Source organism: Clupea harengus, chromosome 20 (genome assembly GCF_900700415.2).
Source record: "Clupea harengus chromosome 20, Ch_v2.0.2, whole genome shotgun sequence".
NCBI lineage: Eukaryota > Metazoa > Chordata > Actinopteri > Clupeiformes > Clupeidae > Clupea > Clupea harengus.
The window spans coordinates 10406958-10424457 of NC_045171.1; the positions used below are offsets into that span (position 1 = coordinate 10406958).

General features: G+C 45.3%; 1 protein-coding gene across 1 annotated transcript in view; it reads right to left on the minus strand.

The window, feature by feature from the left end:
• Positions 1-17500, minus strand: part of mgat4b (alpha-1,3-mannosyl-glycoprotein 4-beta-N-acetylglucosaminyltransferase B) — a 114576-nt gene that overhangs the window by 16396 nt on the left and 80680 nt on the right. The window contains exons 7-8 of the mRNA XM_031586871.2: positions 9490-9565; positions 3356-3470 (exon numbers count right to left, since the gene is read on the minus strand). Of these exons, the coding sequence (XP_031442731.1) occupies positions 3356-3470; positions 9490-9565 (191 nt within the window). The remainder of the gene's footprint in view (positions 1-3355; positions 3471-9489; positions 9566-17500) is intronic.

Sequence of the window (17500 nt, forward strand, 5' to 3'; positions counted from 1 at the left end):
TGTGTGTGTGTGTGTGTGTGTGAGTATGAGTGCCAACATGAGTGTGTGTGTGTGTGTGTGTGTGTGTGTGTGTGTGTGTGTGTGTGTGTGTGTCTTTCAAGAGAAGAATGTGTAAAAGAGGGCCAGTGTATTCTGTATTCTTGCAGGAGCACGACACCAGATGGCGGAGACAGTCCTCTCTGCATGCATGTGCGTGGGTGTGTGTGTGTGTGTGTGTGTGTGTGTGTGTGTGTGTGTGTGTGTGTGTGTGTGTGTGTGTGTTAGAGGGAGACTGTGACCGTGTGTGTGTGTGTACTGTTTTTCTGTGGGAGCTGCAGTCCTCTCTTCCGTATCTCTGCGTCATGCACACTCACGCTCATCTTGCTAATCTCTCAGGCACCCCTCTCTCTCTCTTTCTCTCTCTCTCTTCACCCCCTTCTTTCCCTCTTTCCCCTGGCTCTTACTCTTTCCCTCCTTCTCTCTCCATTTGATCTCTTCCTCTCCTCCTCTCTCCCCTCATCATTACTCCCTTTCAGTCACTCCCCTCTCTCCATCTCCATCTCCTTCTCTCTCTCCCTCGCTCTGGCTCTCTCAGCAGCGTGGGGTCAGAGGTCAGGTTTGGAGACAGCGCGGTCGTAGCTCCACTAATGAGTCGCTTGTCTTCCCCCCAGTGGCCTCGGCCCAAGCCAGAGCAACAAGTTCATTACGGCTCAGCCTCCACTCGCTGGCCCCTGGCCTCTCAGCGCCTCGGAGATTACCCATCAGGCACCTCCCCCCCCCCCCCCCCACTCCACTCCTGTCCACTGAAGGCAGATAACGGCAGCCTGACTGACAGAGGGGAGGGAAGGGGGCATGCCGCAGCACACTGTGCACTTAGGAAACAGGCTGCAATCTAGAACCGCTAAGGGTCCTTTGGCTCGGCTCCACTAAGGGTCCCTCAAGTCTTTAGAACCCTCTGCTGGAGGGGGCCTTTGGCTGACAGTTCCCAGCCATGCAGAATCCCTTTGACAGAGGGGGGTCTGCTTTGGAAATAAGGCACTGAGCTTCACAGGATGTCTTGTTTCCAAAAAAAAAAAAAAACCTAAAGAAAAAGCGCAAAACAGGGCTAACTGCAGGCTGGCGATCAGCTCTGATGACACGCTGGTTGGTCAGCAGACATTGCTGTGATGGTTGGGTGTAAAGACCATGGAGAGGTTAATAGGAAAACAAAAATCCAGCCAGCCAATCGGATCAAGCTCTGTGCCGATGATTGGGGCGGGCGTGTCGCTAAGATGAAACCGCCGCCGTCGCCACAGCACCAGGATCAGCTGACAGGCTTCTGATGTGTGTGTGTGTGTGTGTGTGTGTGTGTGTGTGTGTGTGTGTGTGTGTGTGTGTGTGTGTGCTCCGGCAGCAGAGATGGGGTCTGGGGAGTTTTTCCCTCTAGTTCCCACTGCCAACAATAAGCATCTCTGAGCTGGTTTCAGTCATGGGTGAATATCAGAAATGGATTTCACACACACACACACACACACACACACACACACACACACACACACACACACACACACTGACAGACAGACAAACACACAAAGCCCTGGGGGCAGTATATGGAAAGGAGAAATAGGGAGAGGAGAGGAGAGGAGATGAAAGGAAAAGAGAGGAGAGGAAAGGAGAAATAGGGAGAGGAGAGGAGAGGAGATAAAAGGAAAAGAGAGGAGAGGACAGGGGAGGAGAGGAGAGGAGAGGACAGGGGAGGGGAGGAGAGGAGAGGACCGGGGAGTTGGGGAGAGGAAAGGAGAGGAGAGGAGAGAAGAGAAGAGAAGAGAAGAGAAGAGAAGAGAAGAGAAGAGAAGACAGAGATGCCATCATGTGACCTAAACCCTCGCTGCCCCTCGTCTGTTTGTCTTGGAACATCAGCTCTGTTCTGGCTGTCAGAACGCCTTTTGGCTTTGGACGAGAAAAATAAAACCTTCTCAAAACACACACAACGCGCACATATGAATACACACAGACACACACATACATACTCAACCACACAGAGACACATAGATACACACACTAACACACACTCATAGTCAGACACATACACACACACACACACACACACACACACACACACACACACACACACACACACACACACACAGTCAACACACACGTGTTCTACATCACTTCTCTCTGGATAAGTTGGCTTCTCTCTCCTCCTCTGTCAGTTGCATGTGCGTCTCCAGCTCAAGTATCAAATTCAAGTCTGTTTCCTCTGGCAGAAGTGAAACCTGCTTTACCAATTTGCTGAGCACTTCCTGACAACTACAGCGGCTAGGACAGAGGGTGAGAGGACGCGAGAGTCAATCATCTTCTTCAGGTCAATCAACCTCCCAGCCATACAGTAATCAGACCTCTAGACGGTTACAGTTCACATGCTTCCACTTTTGAGGGGAAAAGAAGATGCAAATATGCTTCAATGTAGCTTCAATTCATTTGAGTTGAGAATTTAGAGTGCTTTATAAAGTGGATGTTTTAAGTGGCTTGAGGGAGTGCTTTTGCCCCAAAGCTTTTTGGTCTGACATTTCTGTAACTGTGGAAAAAAGAGGAACATCTCTCATCTATCTTTAAGGCAACAATTGTTATGTAGAACATGTGTGTGTTGTCTGTGTGTGTGTGTGTGTGTGTGTGTGTGTGTGTGTGTGTGTGTGTGTGTGTGTGTGTGTGCATATTTAAATTGGCTCTTGGTTGTTTAGCACGCCATCAGAGGATTTTACAAAGCTAAGTAACTAGAGCTTGCTGTAAATTGGAAGAGCCTAATGCATCTGGCCCTGATGGGCCACATATAGGGTCAAACACAGGATGAGATTTAACCACCAGCAACCACAGGCTGATGTATTTCCATCACAGGTTGTGGTTTTTCCACTATGAGCATTTTCCCCCATCAGCCTTCCCCCATCCAACAGAGATTAAAATGTTCAAACATGTTTCCTTGATGAAATACCAATGTAGATGTTTCTGTAGGAAAACCCTGGAAAACCCATTTGAACCGCTTCATGCTCATGCCTGGTCTTCAGCCGGTGGTGCCCATGGTTACTATGTGTGCTGACAGTAAACGCATCACGCACGTACAGTACAGTCTATCTCCAGTCTGCAGCCACAGCTACTGTTAGCCAGAGCTACTGTTAGCCACAGCTACTGTTAGCTGATGCACCAACGCCACTGAGACCATCCAGGGAGTGTGGTTGCCGTGGCTGCAGAATCTGGAGGAGTGTGTGCGTGTCTGTCAGTGTGTGCGTGGGTTTGTGTGTTTAGGAATGTGAGGATAAACATGTAATGTGCATGTGTGTGTGTGTGTGTGTGTGTGTGTGTGTGTGTGTGTGTGTGTGTGTGTGTGAGAAGTTCTAACCTATGAAGCCCAGCTGTGAGAACTCGAGAATCATCCACTCTTCTGATGGCTGCTGCAGGGCGAAGTTCTTCATGGTGGTGAAGTAGTTTGGACGCGCCACTATGTCATCCTCCAGCTGGAGACGAGAGAGAGAGAGAGAGAGAGAGGGAGGGAGAGAGAGGGAGAAATGAGCCTCATTTTTTGACGGAATGTACAAAATACCACAATATAAGAAATGCATATTACAAACAATTTGAAGACATCCATCCAGGTTTCATAAACCTAACGACCCAACAAAAACTACCATTCCTCCTGGGGGAAATAGAGACCTGTAACATTTTAGCCTCTGAATATGTGCAGTCCTGCCACATCCTCCGAGAGCAGGCCATACCATCAATAGACATAGGCCTGAACTCATAGGTTTTTTTTTTTTTTTATCTATTCTTATCTATTATATGTTTTTTCTTTACGTAATTATTATAATTGTAATGTTTTTTATTTAAACATCTTTATTTTATGTTTTATTTTTTTATTTTTATTATTATTTATTTAATGAATTAACTTATCTGTTCCTGTATTACCATTGTTGTTATTATTGTTGTTATTATTATTGTTCTTATTGTTTAAGTGCTTTGGCAACAGTGTACCATACATTCATGCCAATAAAGCCATTGAAATTGAAAAATTGAAATTGAGAGGGAGAGAGGGAGAGAGAGAGAAAGAGAGAGAGAGAGGGAGAGAGAGGGAGAGGGAGAGAGAGAGAGAGGGATGAGAAAGATAGACAGAACAACACAAAGGAAGATGTGGGGAGAAAGACAAAGGGAGAAACAGAGGAGGAGAAAATAAGATTGTTAGAGAGTGAGAGGAAAAGAGAAACACAAAAAGAGAGATATACCAAACATACATAGTATAGTATAGTATAGTATAGTATAGTATAAGTATAACCAAATCAAAATTTCTATGACGCAAGCCCTGGTGATAATAGCAGCGGTTGATTCTGTGAAAGTTCCTTCGTGACCTCAGAGCGACTCTCCCCACTGTCCACCCGACTGGCCCTCACGTCCTCTGCCCACTCTTCAATTAAAGCACCAGATACAATTAAGCACAGTCTAGCAGGCCATCATGCCCGCTGTGGAAGGGCCACGCTGCCACTCAGAGTCATATTCCTCACTCGGGTTCCACTTCTCCGTTACCACGGCGAACAAAGTGACAGTGCCGTGAGATAATGGGTTTAAAGACGAGCGCAGGGTTCCGCATTCCGCCACGGTCATACCAGGAATATTCAGAGAGAGATGCAGGGAGACGAGGAGGGGATAGAAGGAGAGAGAGGAAGATAGAGAGGAAAAGAGAGACAGAGAGACAGAGAAAAGGGAAGAGAGAGACAGAAAGATGTGTGTAGAGAGAGGGAGTATAGTGGGAGAAATGAAGAGAAACTGCGAGAGGGGGAGAGAGAGAGGAGGAGAGAGAGAGGAGGAGAGAGAGGGCAAAAGCAAAAAAACACATAGAGAGAAACAGAGTGAGGAATATTGAGACAGGGAGAGTGAGAAGAGAGAGACGGAAAGAGAGAGATGAGTGAGAAGAGAGAGACGGAGAGAGAGAGACGAGAGATAAAGAGGGGTATAGCAAGGGGACTGTGAAGAACATCTCAGCACCGGATAGAACACTGAGGCCTCAGAACACATTGATTTCTTTTGTGATGAAATAGACATCAGACATTTGCTGTCCAAAATTGCTCTCAGAAAGAAAAAGTAATGTGGAAATGTGGAAAAAAACAAACAAAAGTAACCTTGGCTTCAACCAGCAAACACTGACTTTTAGGCCATCCTTAAAATGATGTTGGTTTGACTCAACTGGGCTTGACCTTTTTTTTCACGTTGTTTGATCTGCCGACTTGTTGACTACAACTTTCTGTTGCGACTGAGTAAAACATTTTAAGGCAATATTGACTTCTGAGCGGCCCTGAAGCTGCTGGGTGAGGCGTGCAGAGATGGTTGGTGCTTATTGATTAATCACGGCGCTTATTGATTAATCTAGGCGTGAGAGGAAGATAAAACGCGCCATTTATGAAACCATCAAGAGTATTTTTTTTACCAGAGGTTATGTGGTAAATACAGCAAAAGGAATGATAGCTTACAGGGTTATCATGTTGAAGTTACTGTCACTGAACACACGCAAAACGGCAGATGAAATGTAGGTTTTCATTAATCAACATTGGTACTGGTAGATTCAAGTAATTCTGCCATGTATTATTCAAGTAATTCTGCCATGGTGCCATTTAAGTGTTAGCAACTTTATAGTAAAATTCAACTGTCGACTTGACCTTGGGGCAATCTTAGAAATTCTCTGGTTTAACTGTCTAATGTTGGTGCTGTCGATGGAGACATACAGTATATCATTTGAGTTTTTTCATTGAGCCACCTTTTAGTGTTGCATTCGGGGTCATGCTTTTACTATTCATGAGCCAGCTGACATGTATCGTGTATCAATCGACACATAGTGTGACAACATAGTTTGGACAAACGACTTATTTTTGGTGATGGAGAGTAAAAATAAGTATTTACCCACGTATCCTACCCATTTTGTTCTTAGATTTGGATGTCACAGCAAACCAACATATTCTTAAGGATGGCCTTCTTAGTGTGGACAAGAAAACTAGGCCACAACCTTCCTCAAACAAGGCAAATAAAAACGTTTGTAGTTTTTCCCAAAGCTCTCCGAGCTATTAATTGTACTTAATTGAAACCCATGTACTGATACATGGGTTTCAAAGCTCTACTGATTAACTGATCCTTGGCCATGCCCGGGAGCACACTAACACGGGCCTGAACAGAGGGCACCCAACAAAACTACAACTCCCTTCACCCCCCCCCCCCCCCCCCCCCCCCACCACCAGTGTGGCGCTTCCAAAATGCACTGATTAAGCTGTCTTGAATTTCACACACCAGTAAGCTCACTCTCAATAACAAACAAATCATCAAAACAAAGAAATTGAATTAGTAAGTCAGTAAATTTACTGAACTAATAGAAAAACAAAGCAATGAGAAACATTCAAGGCTGAAAACAAACTGAGTTAGTGCTGCATTACGTTTGCACAGTACACACACACACACACACACACACACACACACACACACACACACACACACACACACACACTGCTGCGATTTCCAATAAAGATTTTGTCACTTTTTGAGCTAATGAAAAACAACCTGTTTAACTCATAAGATGTGCGCAGAGGAAGACTATATCGCCACGAGAGGAAGACTATATCGCCACGAAAGGAAGACTATACTGTCACGAGAGGAAGACTAACACCAACCTCCGTATAGGCAAGTCTCACCACTCAACAGCCATCTTTGTCCTTAACTGGTTTGTCTCCTGCTATAATGTCTCTTCTCACGCGGGACTAGTTAACCCAGCAGGTGTTGGGCTGAGGTTCCACACACCTGTCGTGTCCAGTCCAATGCTATCCTACAAATTAGAATGCCGCTGGGGCGGTAGATGCCTCCATGGTAACGGGAAGGCCAAGAAAAAAGGTCCATTTCCTGATCAGTGGCTATTACGGTAAACACACTCTACTCACCACAGGCCACGGCTTCGGCTCAGACAGGCAGACACCAGTGGAGGTATGAACATTTGCTGATTGCTGCATCTATTCTATTCTATTCTGTGTGTGCGTGTGCGTGTGCGTGTGCGTGTGCGTGTGCGTGTACATCTGCGTGTGTGTGTGTATGTATGAAAGAGAGGCAGAGAGAGAGAGAGGACTTTGCATGTGTGTAAAAAATTGCTGACCGGAATGTTCATCTTCATGTGTGTGTGTGTGTGTGTGTGTGTGTGTGTGTGTGTGCATCACACCCATCGATCACCTTGTGAGTGGTTCTGTCTGCTTGAACAGTTCTATTAGTCGGAGCACGTAAAGCCAGCGTCCTACACACACCCCTGCCCTCCTCCACATGGGTAGAACCATACACACATACACACACACACCAGTCTCTCTTACATACACACACACACACACACACACACACACCAGTCTCTCCTACATACAGACACACACCCCTGCCCTCCTCCACATGGGTAGAACCACACACACACACACACAAACACACACACACACACACACACACACACACACACACACAAGTCTCTCCTACATACACACACATACCCATGCCCTCCTCCACATGGGTAGAACCATACACACATACACACACACACACACACACACACACACACACACACATACACACCAGTGTCTCTTATATAAATAAACAAACACACACACACACACACACCCCTGCCCTACTCAACATGGGTAGAACCACACACACACACACACACCAGTTTCTCTTACATACACACACACAGACACACCAGCCTCTCTTACATACACAAACACACACTCCTGCCCTCCTCAACATGGGTAGAACCATACACACACACACACACACACACACACACACACACACACACTAGTCTCTCTTACATACACACATTCCAGGCAGCAAAACAGAGCAGATTGGGGGGGGGGGGGGGTTATGATGGAGATTCTGAAGGAGAAGTGAAGGAGAGTAAGGGAAACAGCCAGACAGCGAAAGAGGATCACAGAAGGAAAGAGACAATTCAGAGTGTAACATGGTGACAGAGTGGAAAACACAGCCAGAGAAACAGAAGCAGAAGAGATGGAGAGAGGGAGTGACAGAGACACAGAGAGAGAAATAAAGGAAGAGACAGGCAGAGAGAGATGAAGAAGAACAGAGAGAGGTAGAGGGAGGGAGAGAGAGAGAGAGAGAAAGAAATAGAAGAAGAGCAGAGACAGAGAGAGAAAGAGAGAGCAAAAGCGATAGAGAGAGAGAAAGAGAGAGAGAGAGAGAGAGGGTACTCTTCTTCTCTGATTTGGCCGGGTTAGCGCGTGCCTGACAGAAACGGCATCTTCCACTTCCTCTCTGGAACCAACGTGGAAGTAATTACCCCGAGCCTTCAGACGCCGCCACATCTGCTCAGAGAGAGCTCCGAGCTAAACACAGAGCTGTCAAAACACACTCGCAGCCCAGTGCTCTCAGTGACACACACACACACACACACACACACTGGTCAAAGCACAGTGGAAACCTCAAAAACACTCTCCTTTAGACAGACAGACAGAGAGACAGACATACATCAAGTCCAGTACAGAGTTCTTACACTCTTGTAAATAAGTCCTTCCCACCACACACAACACACACACACACACACACACACACACACACACACACACACACACACACACACACACACACACACACACACACACACACACACACACACACACACACACACACACACACACACACACATACCCACAAACACACAAACAAACTCACAGCCTACTGCATTATGCATGGATACACACTTATACACATGAGAGCACTGCAGACACACTCAAAACATACAGTGCATGGCTCGGACACAACACACCCTCATATAAACACACACACACACACACACACACACACACACACACCAAACATACAGAAAGCCCCATCAGTATCCACCACACACTCCCACACAAATCCAGCTATGCTCACAGACCATCTAGTGTTAATATCGGTGACAGCCAAAGGTGCATCATCTATGAAACTAGGCAGAAAGACAAAGTTAATAACATGGCAAAGAATCCTTCACCAGAGCTCCTCTTGGCTTCCATCAAAAACAAACATTCATGTGCTCTCTTGCTCTCTGTCACACTCACACAGATATGCGCGCGCACACACACACACACACACACACACACACACACACACACACACACACACACACACACACACACACAGACTTAATTTCTAAATTTCCCAAAACACAGCTAACCACGTGCAGTGTACATGTGATGAACTATCAAAGTCACGGAACACAAACTGACATGCTATGCCAAAATAAAAAAGCTCTTGTCCATTTCCACATGTTCCACAAAATGTCTCAAACACCCGGAACAAATTTGATTTGTGTCAGCCTTGCAAAATATTGAGAGATCTCAGAACTAAGAGCTCCAGCTCCTGGCAGTTTAGTTGAGACCCCAGACCCAGACCCAAAGAATGTTCTAGAAAGCAGGACAGTTGCGTGCGTGCGTGCGTGCGTGCGTGCGTGCGTGCGTGTGGACAGGGGGCAGCATCTTGTACCTGCACATAGTAAGTTCCTTTAGACTGGGCATACATCATCAGGAAACAGTAGTCCAGGTTCTGCTTCGTCCGCCACCTGAAAAACCAAACGGAGAAGGACATTAACCACATGTGATACCGCAACACATTTGCGTTACGTTTCCTCATATAGCTGACGCTTCTATCCCAAGGCAACTTACAGTCCAGGTACACATTTCATTACTAGCCTATGTGTGCTACCCCCCCCCCCCACACACACACACACACACACACACACACACACTGAGGGAGAGAGAAAACAAACTGATAAAGACATTAACCACACGTGATACCGTGACACATTTGCGTTACGTTTCCTCATATAGCTGACGCTTCTATCCCAAGGCAACTTACAGTCAAGATACACATTTCATTACTACCCGTTGTGTGCTACCCACACACACACACACACACACACACACACACACACACACACACACACACACACACACACCCCAAAGCAACTTACAATCCAGATACACATTTCACTACTAGTCTATGTGTGCTACCTAGGAATTGAACCCATGATGTTAGAGTTGATCTTAGTAGCACCTCACAGCACCAGCTGAGGCACAGCAGCACGCATAACTGATGTGTATAAGGGAACAGGCAATTACACACTGTGTTTGAGCCAGAGCTAGCTAACAGAACATCGTGCCCGAGAAAGCGCTGCTGGTTAACCGTACTGTTGCCATACTCTGGCTCCTGTAGTGAATGGCTGGTTAACCGTACTGTTGCCATACTCTGGCTCCTGTAATTAACAGCACTGTTGCCATACTCTGGCTCCTGTAATTAACAGCACTGTTGCCATACTCTGGCTCCTGTAATTAACAGCACTGTTGCCATACTCTGGCTCCTGTAATTAACAGCACTGTTGCCATACTCTGGCTCCTGTAATTAACAGCCTGTTGCCATACTCTGGCTCCTGTAATTAACAGTGCTGTTGCCATACTCTGGCTCCTGTAATTAACAGTGCTGTTGCCATACTCTGGCTCCTGTAATGAATGGCCGGTTAACAGTGCTGTTGCCATACTCTGGCTCCTGTAATTAACAGTGCTGTTGCCTTACTCTGGCACCTGTAGTGAATGGTATGTCAGCAGGCTGGGCTGCCTGTGGTACGTGACATGCTGTTTGACACGCAGGCTGTCTGCCTATACTTAAGGAAGTGCCCGTGAGAGCAATTATAGGGACAGAAAGGCTGCAAGTATTGAAGGATATCATTGGATGTTTCAGCGAAAGCGTGATTGATGGCAGGCACTGAACACACTCACACACACACAGACACACAAACACAAACACACACACACACACACACACACACACACACACGCATGCACGCACACACACACACACACTTATACATATGTATGTATTTATGAGGTACAGTGTGCTCCTGTTTCCTGTTTGTTTTATCTTTAGTTGGTAACCCTTTACTATAGGGAACTAATGTTAGCCATTAACACATAACTAATCAGTGTCTGTATTACTATAGGGAACTAATGTTAGCCATTAACACATAACTAATCAGTGTCTGTATTAGTGCCCAATAAGGTCTGCATTAAGCACCATTACTAATTAATTAGTCCAGTATTCACCAATTTCTTGTTCTTATTGAATGGGTAATTTATTCTTGGTACATCCTTAATAATGAACTAGTCGGTCTTAACCTAAGGTTACTGATATATAGCAAGGATCAAAATACAAGGTTTATAGATTTTTAATATACTGTCTGAATATACCACTTAGAGTGGCAGAATATTTGTAGAATAGGTATTCCTACCTGCAAAATTGTCTTTTTTTTCTAAATAAATTGTTTAAACTCTCACAAGGATTTCATCCTTTTTATGTTCTCATTCGAAGACTATCAGCCTTCGCTTTAGAACAAGGAGCTTGTAATGATATAATATGTAGGTATCACCTTTTGAAGTGCACTCATTGCTCCGTGCAGGGTCCCTGCCTGCCAGTCACCACTAGCAGCCTGGGTGAGGACAATTACCAGAACTTGGACCTGCTGGGCCACTGCATTGAGCAATGGAACATTGTTTGTCAGTAGGAATACCTATTCTACAATTATGCTGTCTCTATAAGTAACATATTCAGACAGTGTGTTAGGAGACTTCCATTCTACATTCTATTTTAAATCTTATTATATATTATCAGTAAGCTTAGGTTGAGACCAACTAGTTGGTTATTAAAGATGTACCAAGAATAAAAGACATATTCAATGAGAAGAAGAAATTGCCGAATTCAGGCCTAATAAATTATCACTGATGCTTAATGCAGACTTTATAGGCATTTATGCAGACACCAATTAATTATGTGTTAATGGCTAACATTTGTTCCCTGAAGTAAAGTGTTACCATTTAGTTTTTGGTAGATTAGGAAGGATTGGAACCCTTAATACTCTTGTTAGGCTATGTGAGTCAATTGTCTGTAAAGTGTGTGTATGTGTGTGTGTGTGTGTGTGTGTGTGTGTGTGTGTGTGACATGCGGCCCAGGCAGAGCGCTGTGGTTTTGGGTCTGTCTGCCACAACTCTGATTAGAGCCAGAATGTTCTAGAGCCTCTGTCACAACCAATCAATAAGATCTTGCCAGAAAGAGGGGGGAGAAAAGGAGTTCATGGCACTGTGGACATGAGCGAGCACACACACACACGCACACACGCGAGCACGCACACACACACACACACACACACACACACACACACACAGTGGTGGAAAGTAAATAAGAAAATGTACACTTACAGGTACCAGATAAAGACAAAAATTGTACTTTCTACTCCACTACATTTATTTGACAGCTTTACTTACTAGGTACTTTTAAGATCAAGTCTTACAAAAACCACTGTGTGGTCGGGGTCACTTTTCAGGTGTCTAGAGTTGTTAACCGCTCCACTAACTAGTAATTTTGTCCTCTAAACTTGACACACTTTCATTTCAGTAAATATTCAATGATCAAGTATGATAAAATATCTCACCAAAGAAAAAGAAAAAGTCCCAAAACTAAAAACATTTTAGTCGCAGATTTGTGTCGCAGAACTTTGTTTTTTCTTCTTTCCTCTCCCATTAATTATCTCACCACCCCTCAGATAGATCTGGTGTCCCTGTGTATAAAACTGTATATAAAACAGTTCAATCTAGCTCTACCTCCAGTAGCTACAACAGTAACATGCTGCTTACACACAGATGCTTCAGTATTAATAATCTAATGTCATATATAATAATATATCAGTCAGAGGGACCAAACCAGTACTTTTACTTTCCTTAAGTAGGACTTCATGCTGGGCTTTTACTTTGCTGAATTGGTACGTTTGCTTAAGTAAAGGATCTGAATACTTCTTCCACCACTGTACAACACATACAGCCAGAGAGAGAGAGAGAGAGAGAGAGAGAGAGAGAGAGAGAGAAACAGACACATACACATACAGCCAGAGAGAGAGAGCGAGAGAAACAGACAGACAGACAAAAAGACAGAGAGAGAAACAGACACATACAAATGAACAGACAGACACACACAGACACTCAGGCAGGCAGGCGCACACACAAACACACACACACAGAGACACACACACACACACACACACACACACCCTCACTCAATCTTTAGCACACTGACTAACACGGACTGAATAAATACAATCAAGATAAGAGGGATCTATAATATCAGAGGTGCAGCCTGAGGCCTTCCCACCACATCAGAACCAACAAAGGCCTAATCAGAACAAGGAGGGAGAGAAGGGGGGGAGAGAGAGAGAGAGAGTGAGAGAGGGAGAGAGAGAGAGAGGGGGAGAGAGAGGGAGGGAGATAAAGAGAGAGAGAGAGAGAGGGAGGGAGAGAAAGAGAGAGGGAGAGAGAGAAATACACGACAAGGGAGAAGAATTGATAAACAGACAAACAGAAAAAGAGACAGAGAGCAAAAGAGAGTGAAAACCCCAATAAAAAAAAGAATGAAAGAGACAGCGCAGCGCAGACAGGGTAGAATAGGGAGCGAGCTGTGTGGTGAGAGGGTGCAGTTTTATGGGGGCCGTGTCCAGAGCCAGGCCGTATTTTCCACTCGGCTGCGGGACGAAACACAGAGTGAGAGTCTGCCTGCTCTACAGCCATCAATCCTGCTCAGGACGGGAGCGGGATCAGGGCTACAACAGTGGAGAGATCCCGCAGAAATATATTAGGTGTGTGTGTATGTGTGTGTGTGTGTGTGTGTGTGTCTGTGTGTGTGTGTGTGTGTGTGTGTGTGTGTGTGTGTGTGTGTGTGTGTGTGTGTGATAGAAATATAGTGAGAGGAACAGATATATATATATAAATACAGAGAAAGAGAAACAGGCTATGAGAGTGTTTTTGATGGAATGATTGTGATTGTTCGTGTGTGTGTGTGTGTGTGTGTGTGTGTGTGTGTCTGATTGTGAATCACAGTGTTCAGGAGTACCTCAGCCTCATCCTCATGCATAAACCATCTCACAGCGGTCACCAGCTTACCTCATTTCCTCTCCTACATCACACAATAAACACACTTTGCGCACACACACACACACACACACACACACACACACACACACACACATCACACAATAAACACACCTTGCACACACCTGCGTCTCCTGGTCTGTGTCCAAAACACTCACGCACACACACACACACACACAGATAGATATGCTGACACACACACTCTCTCAGATAGATGCGCACACCCACACATGCACAGGCTTGCACACAAACTCCACACAGAATATTTAACACACACACACACACACACACACACACACACACACAGACAGAATATTTAACACCGCCCTCTAACAGTCAGCGTGTTCCTTCATTATGCAGATTTTTGTCATTCCATTTGCTGTTTAAGTCATTGTGAAAAACTGTGTGTGTGTGTGTGTTTGTGTGTGTGTGTGTGTGTGTGCGTGTGTGTGTGAGTGAGAGAGAGAGAGAGAGAGAGAGTGTTTGCAGGATGAATAGTGTGTCCAGCGCTTCCCTAAACCATTAACTGTCGCGCCGTCACACCAGCTATCTGCCTGCCTAGTGGCCTCTCATTCGCCCTTAAATCAAACGTAGTGAACGAGGGATGTGTGCATGAGACAGCACCACACACACACACACACACACACACACACACACACACACACACACACACACACACACACACACCCACACAGACACACAGACACACAGACACACACACACACACACACACACACAGACACACAGACACACACACACACACAGTAACCCTGGCTCATTTAAAAGGAACGTGGCTAATTACTGCTAATAAACGTCTTGGAGTTAATGTCATAATTCTTGAAGCATGTGTGAGGACAGAGGCAAAGGCCCTTTGGGCAGATAATTGGAAGGAGTATTAGGCATGCTGCCTACACACTCTCACACACTCACACACACACACACACACGCACACACACATATATATATATGTATGTATGTGTGTGTGTGTGTATGTGTGTCTATATATATATATAGACTCAGGCATGCATTCACACACACAGACACACAATCACATGTTTACACAACACACACACACACACACACACACACAGACAGACAGACACACGATCACATGTTTACACAAAATACCAGCAGAGTGAACCAATACACAGGAAGTACACTACATTACAGGATGCAACGTCAATTCAGTCCGAGATACATATACACGGCGACACACACACACACACACACACACACACACACACACACACACACACACACACACACACACACACACACACACACACACACGCACACACGAACACAATGAGTCAAACGACACAATACAGGTTACAGTTGACAAATTCCACCCAACAGACAGTGGCTATCCATCCGCCACAAGAACAGGCGGCACAAGGGGAGCCAATCGATACTAAACATTGTCTGCCTTGCCTCAGGAAGGGCTCCCGGCTCACAGTGAGTAAGACATGCCTGCTGGTGCCAATCTATCCCCCTGTCCTCCTCCACCCACTCCAGCCACCAGGAGGCGATATAGAGGCATGGGGAGGAGGGGGCAGCCAGCGGACATGTAGACTATAGTTATCACCATGAGCTTTGACCTGCTCACCTTCACCGCAAAGCATTCTGGGATGTGTTTGCTGAAGAGTTGGGGGGGGGGGGGGGGTTCCTATTGCTGCACTATCCCCCCCCCAAACCAAATCCATAAGCTGGATCCTGATCATATCCCATAATATTTCATCTAATTTTTATCTCCTTCTCTATTTCCATCCTCTCCTTTTTGCTGCTCCCTCCTCCTGCTCCTCCTCTTCCCTGCCGTGGCCTTCCCTCTCTCTCCCAACCTCTTAGCCAAGACAAAAACACAAACCTCACTGTCACAAGGTACCATGGAAACCCCCTCTAAAAATACTGAGAGGTCACCCTTAGCACAGACGTACAAATGCAAAATGACAGACTGAGATAATTGACAAAACTCCACTACACTATTGAACTACAACCTGGCTTTCAGTTGCACTAGCCAGAGGTTAAGGCAGAAGGTATGTGTGTATGTCTGTGTGTGTATGTGTGTATGTGTATGTGTGTGTGTGTGTGTGTGTGTGTGTGTGTGTGTGTGTGTGTGTGTGTGTGTGGATGAGCAACAACTTGTTTCTCTATCAGCCTTTGATTGTGCGCAGTCGTAAAACGGCAGAGAAGCGCTAACCATTAAACCTCCACAAATACACAAAACAAACACTAATAAAAGCCCCGATGTGAGAGCGATCAAAAAGTTGAAACCTCGTGGAAGGAGGTGTGAGGAGCGAATGCAATAAACCACATATAAACAGAAAGAGAAGTGGCAAAAGCACACTATAAAAGAAACATCTGGATGAAAGAGCAGTGTGCCTTAAAGCTGGCTGGGTCCAGTAACAGCACACACACACACACACACACACACACACACACACACACACACACACACACACACACACACACACACATATATATATAGACACAGACACACACTCACACACACACCCACCCACCCACCCACCCACCCACACACACACACACACACACACACACACACACACACACACACACACACACAGTCGCATTGTAAAGGACAGAGAAGGGAGACCAGAATAAACACCAAACAGGGATGAAAAATGACTTGTGTGAAATGTTTTCTCTCCCGCTCTCTCTCTCTCTCTCTCTTTCTCTCTCTCTCTCTCACTCTCACACACACACATACACATACACATACACATACACATACACATACACGTACACGTACACGTACACATACACACACACACTTTGCACACAGGCAGACAGAAAGAGAGTGGGAGAGAAGGACAGAGAAAGGATGAATAAAAAATGCCACTGCAGTCTCTGCTGTTGTCAGACATGTATATATATTTTTATCTGACATCGATTGTGCTGCCTGGGCTGAGCTGGCGATGATGGGTCTGTGGCTGATTGGTAATTGATTAGTCTGCCTGTGTTGATCTGTTATAGGTTCATCTAGCCGTCTCTCTCTCTCCCTCTCTCTCTCTCTCTCTCTCTCTCTCTCTCTCTCTCTCTTTCTTTCTCTCTCTTTCTGTCTGTCTCTCTCTCTCTCTCTCTGTGTCTCTCTTTCTCTCTCTCTCTCTGCCTTTGAAGTGCGTTCACAGATACTCTTAATTAAAACACCAGCTAATGAAGTCTTATCAGTGTATTCTCTACTGACGAGATGGATTAAAAATGAGATTAAAGCAAATTAGATAGGACGCAAATTACATATTGGCATTGATGCATGGAAGAAGTCTGCGCCAGTTTGTGTGTGTGTGAGTGAAGTGCATGATTGTGTGTGTTTGGGTGTTTTCATCTCGCATGATGGTGTTCTCAGTACACTTACTGATGTATGTGTGTGTTTCTATGTGTGTGAGTGTGTATGTTTGTGTGTGTGTGTGTGTGTGTGTGTGTGTGTGTGTGTGTATGTGTGTGAAGAAGAAAAAAGAGAGTGAGACCATGCATGATTGCATCTGCACATTTAATTCTAATTGCTTTCTATT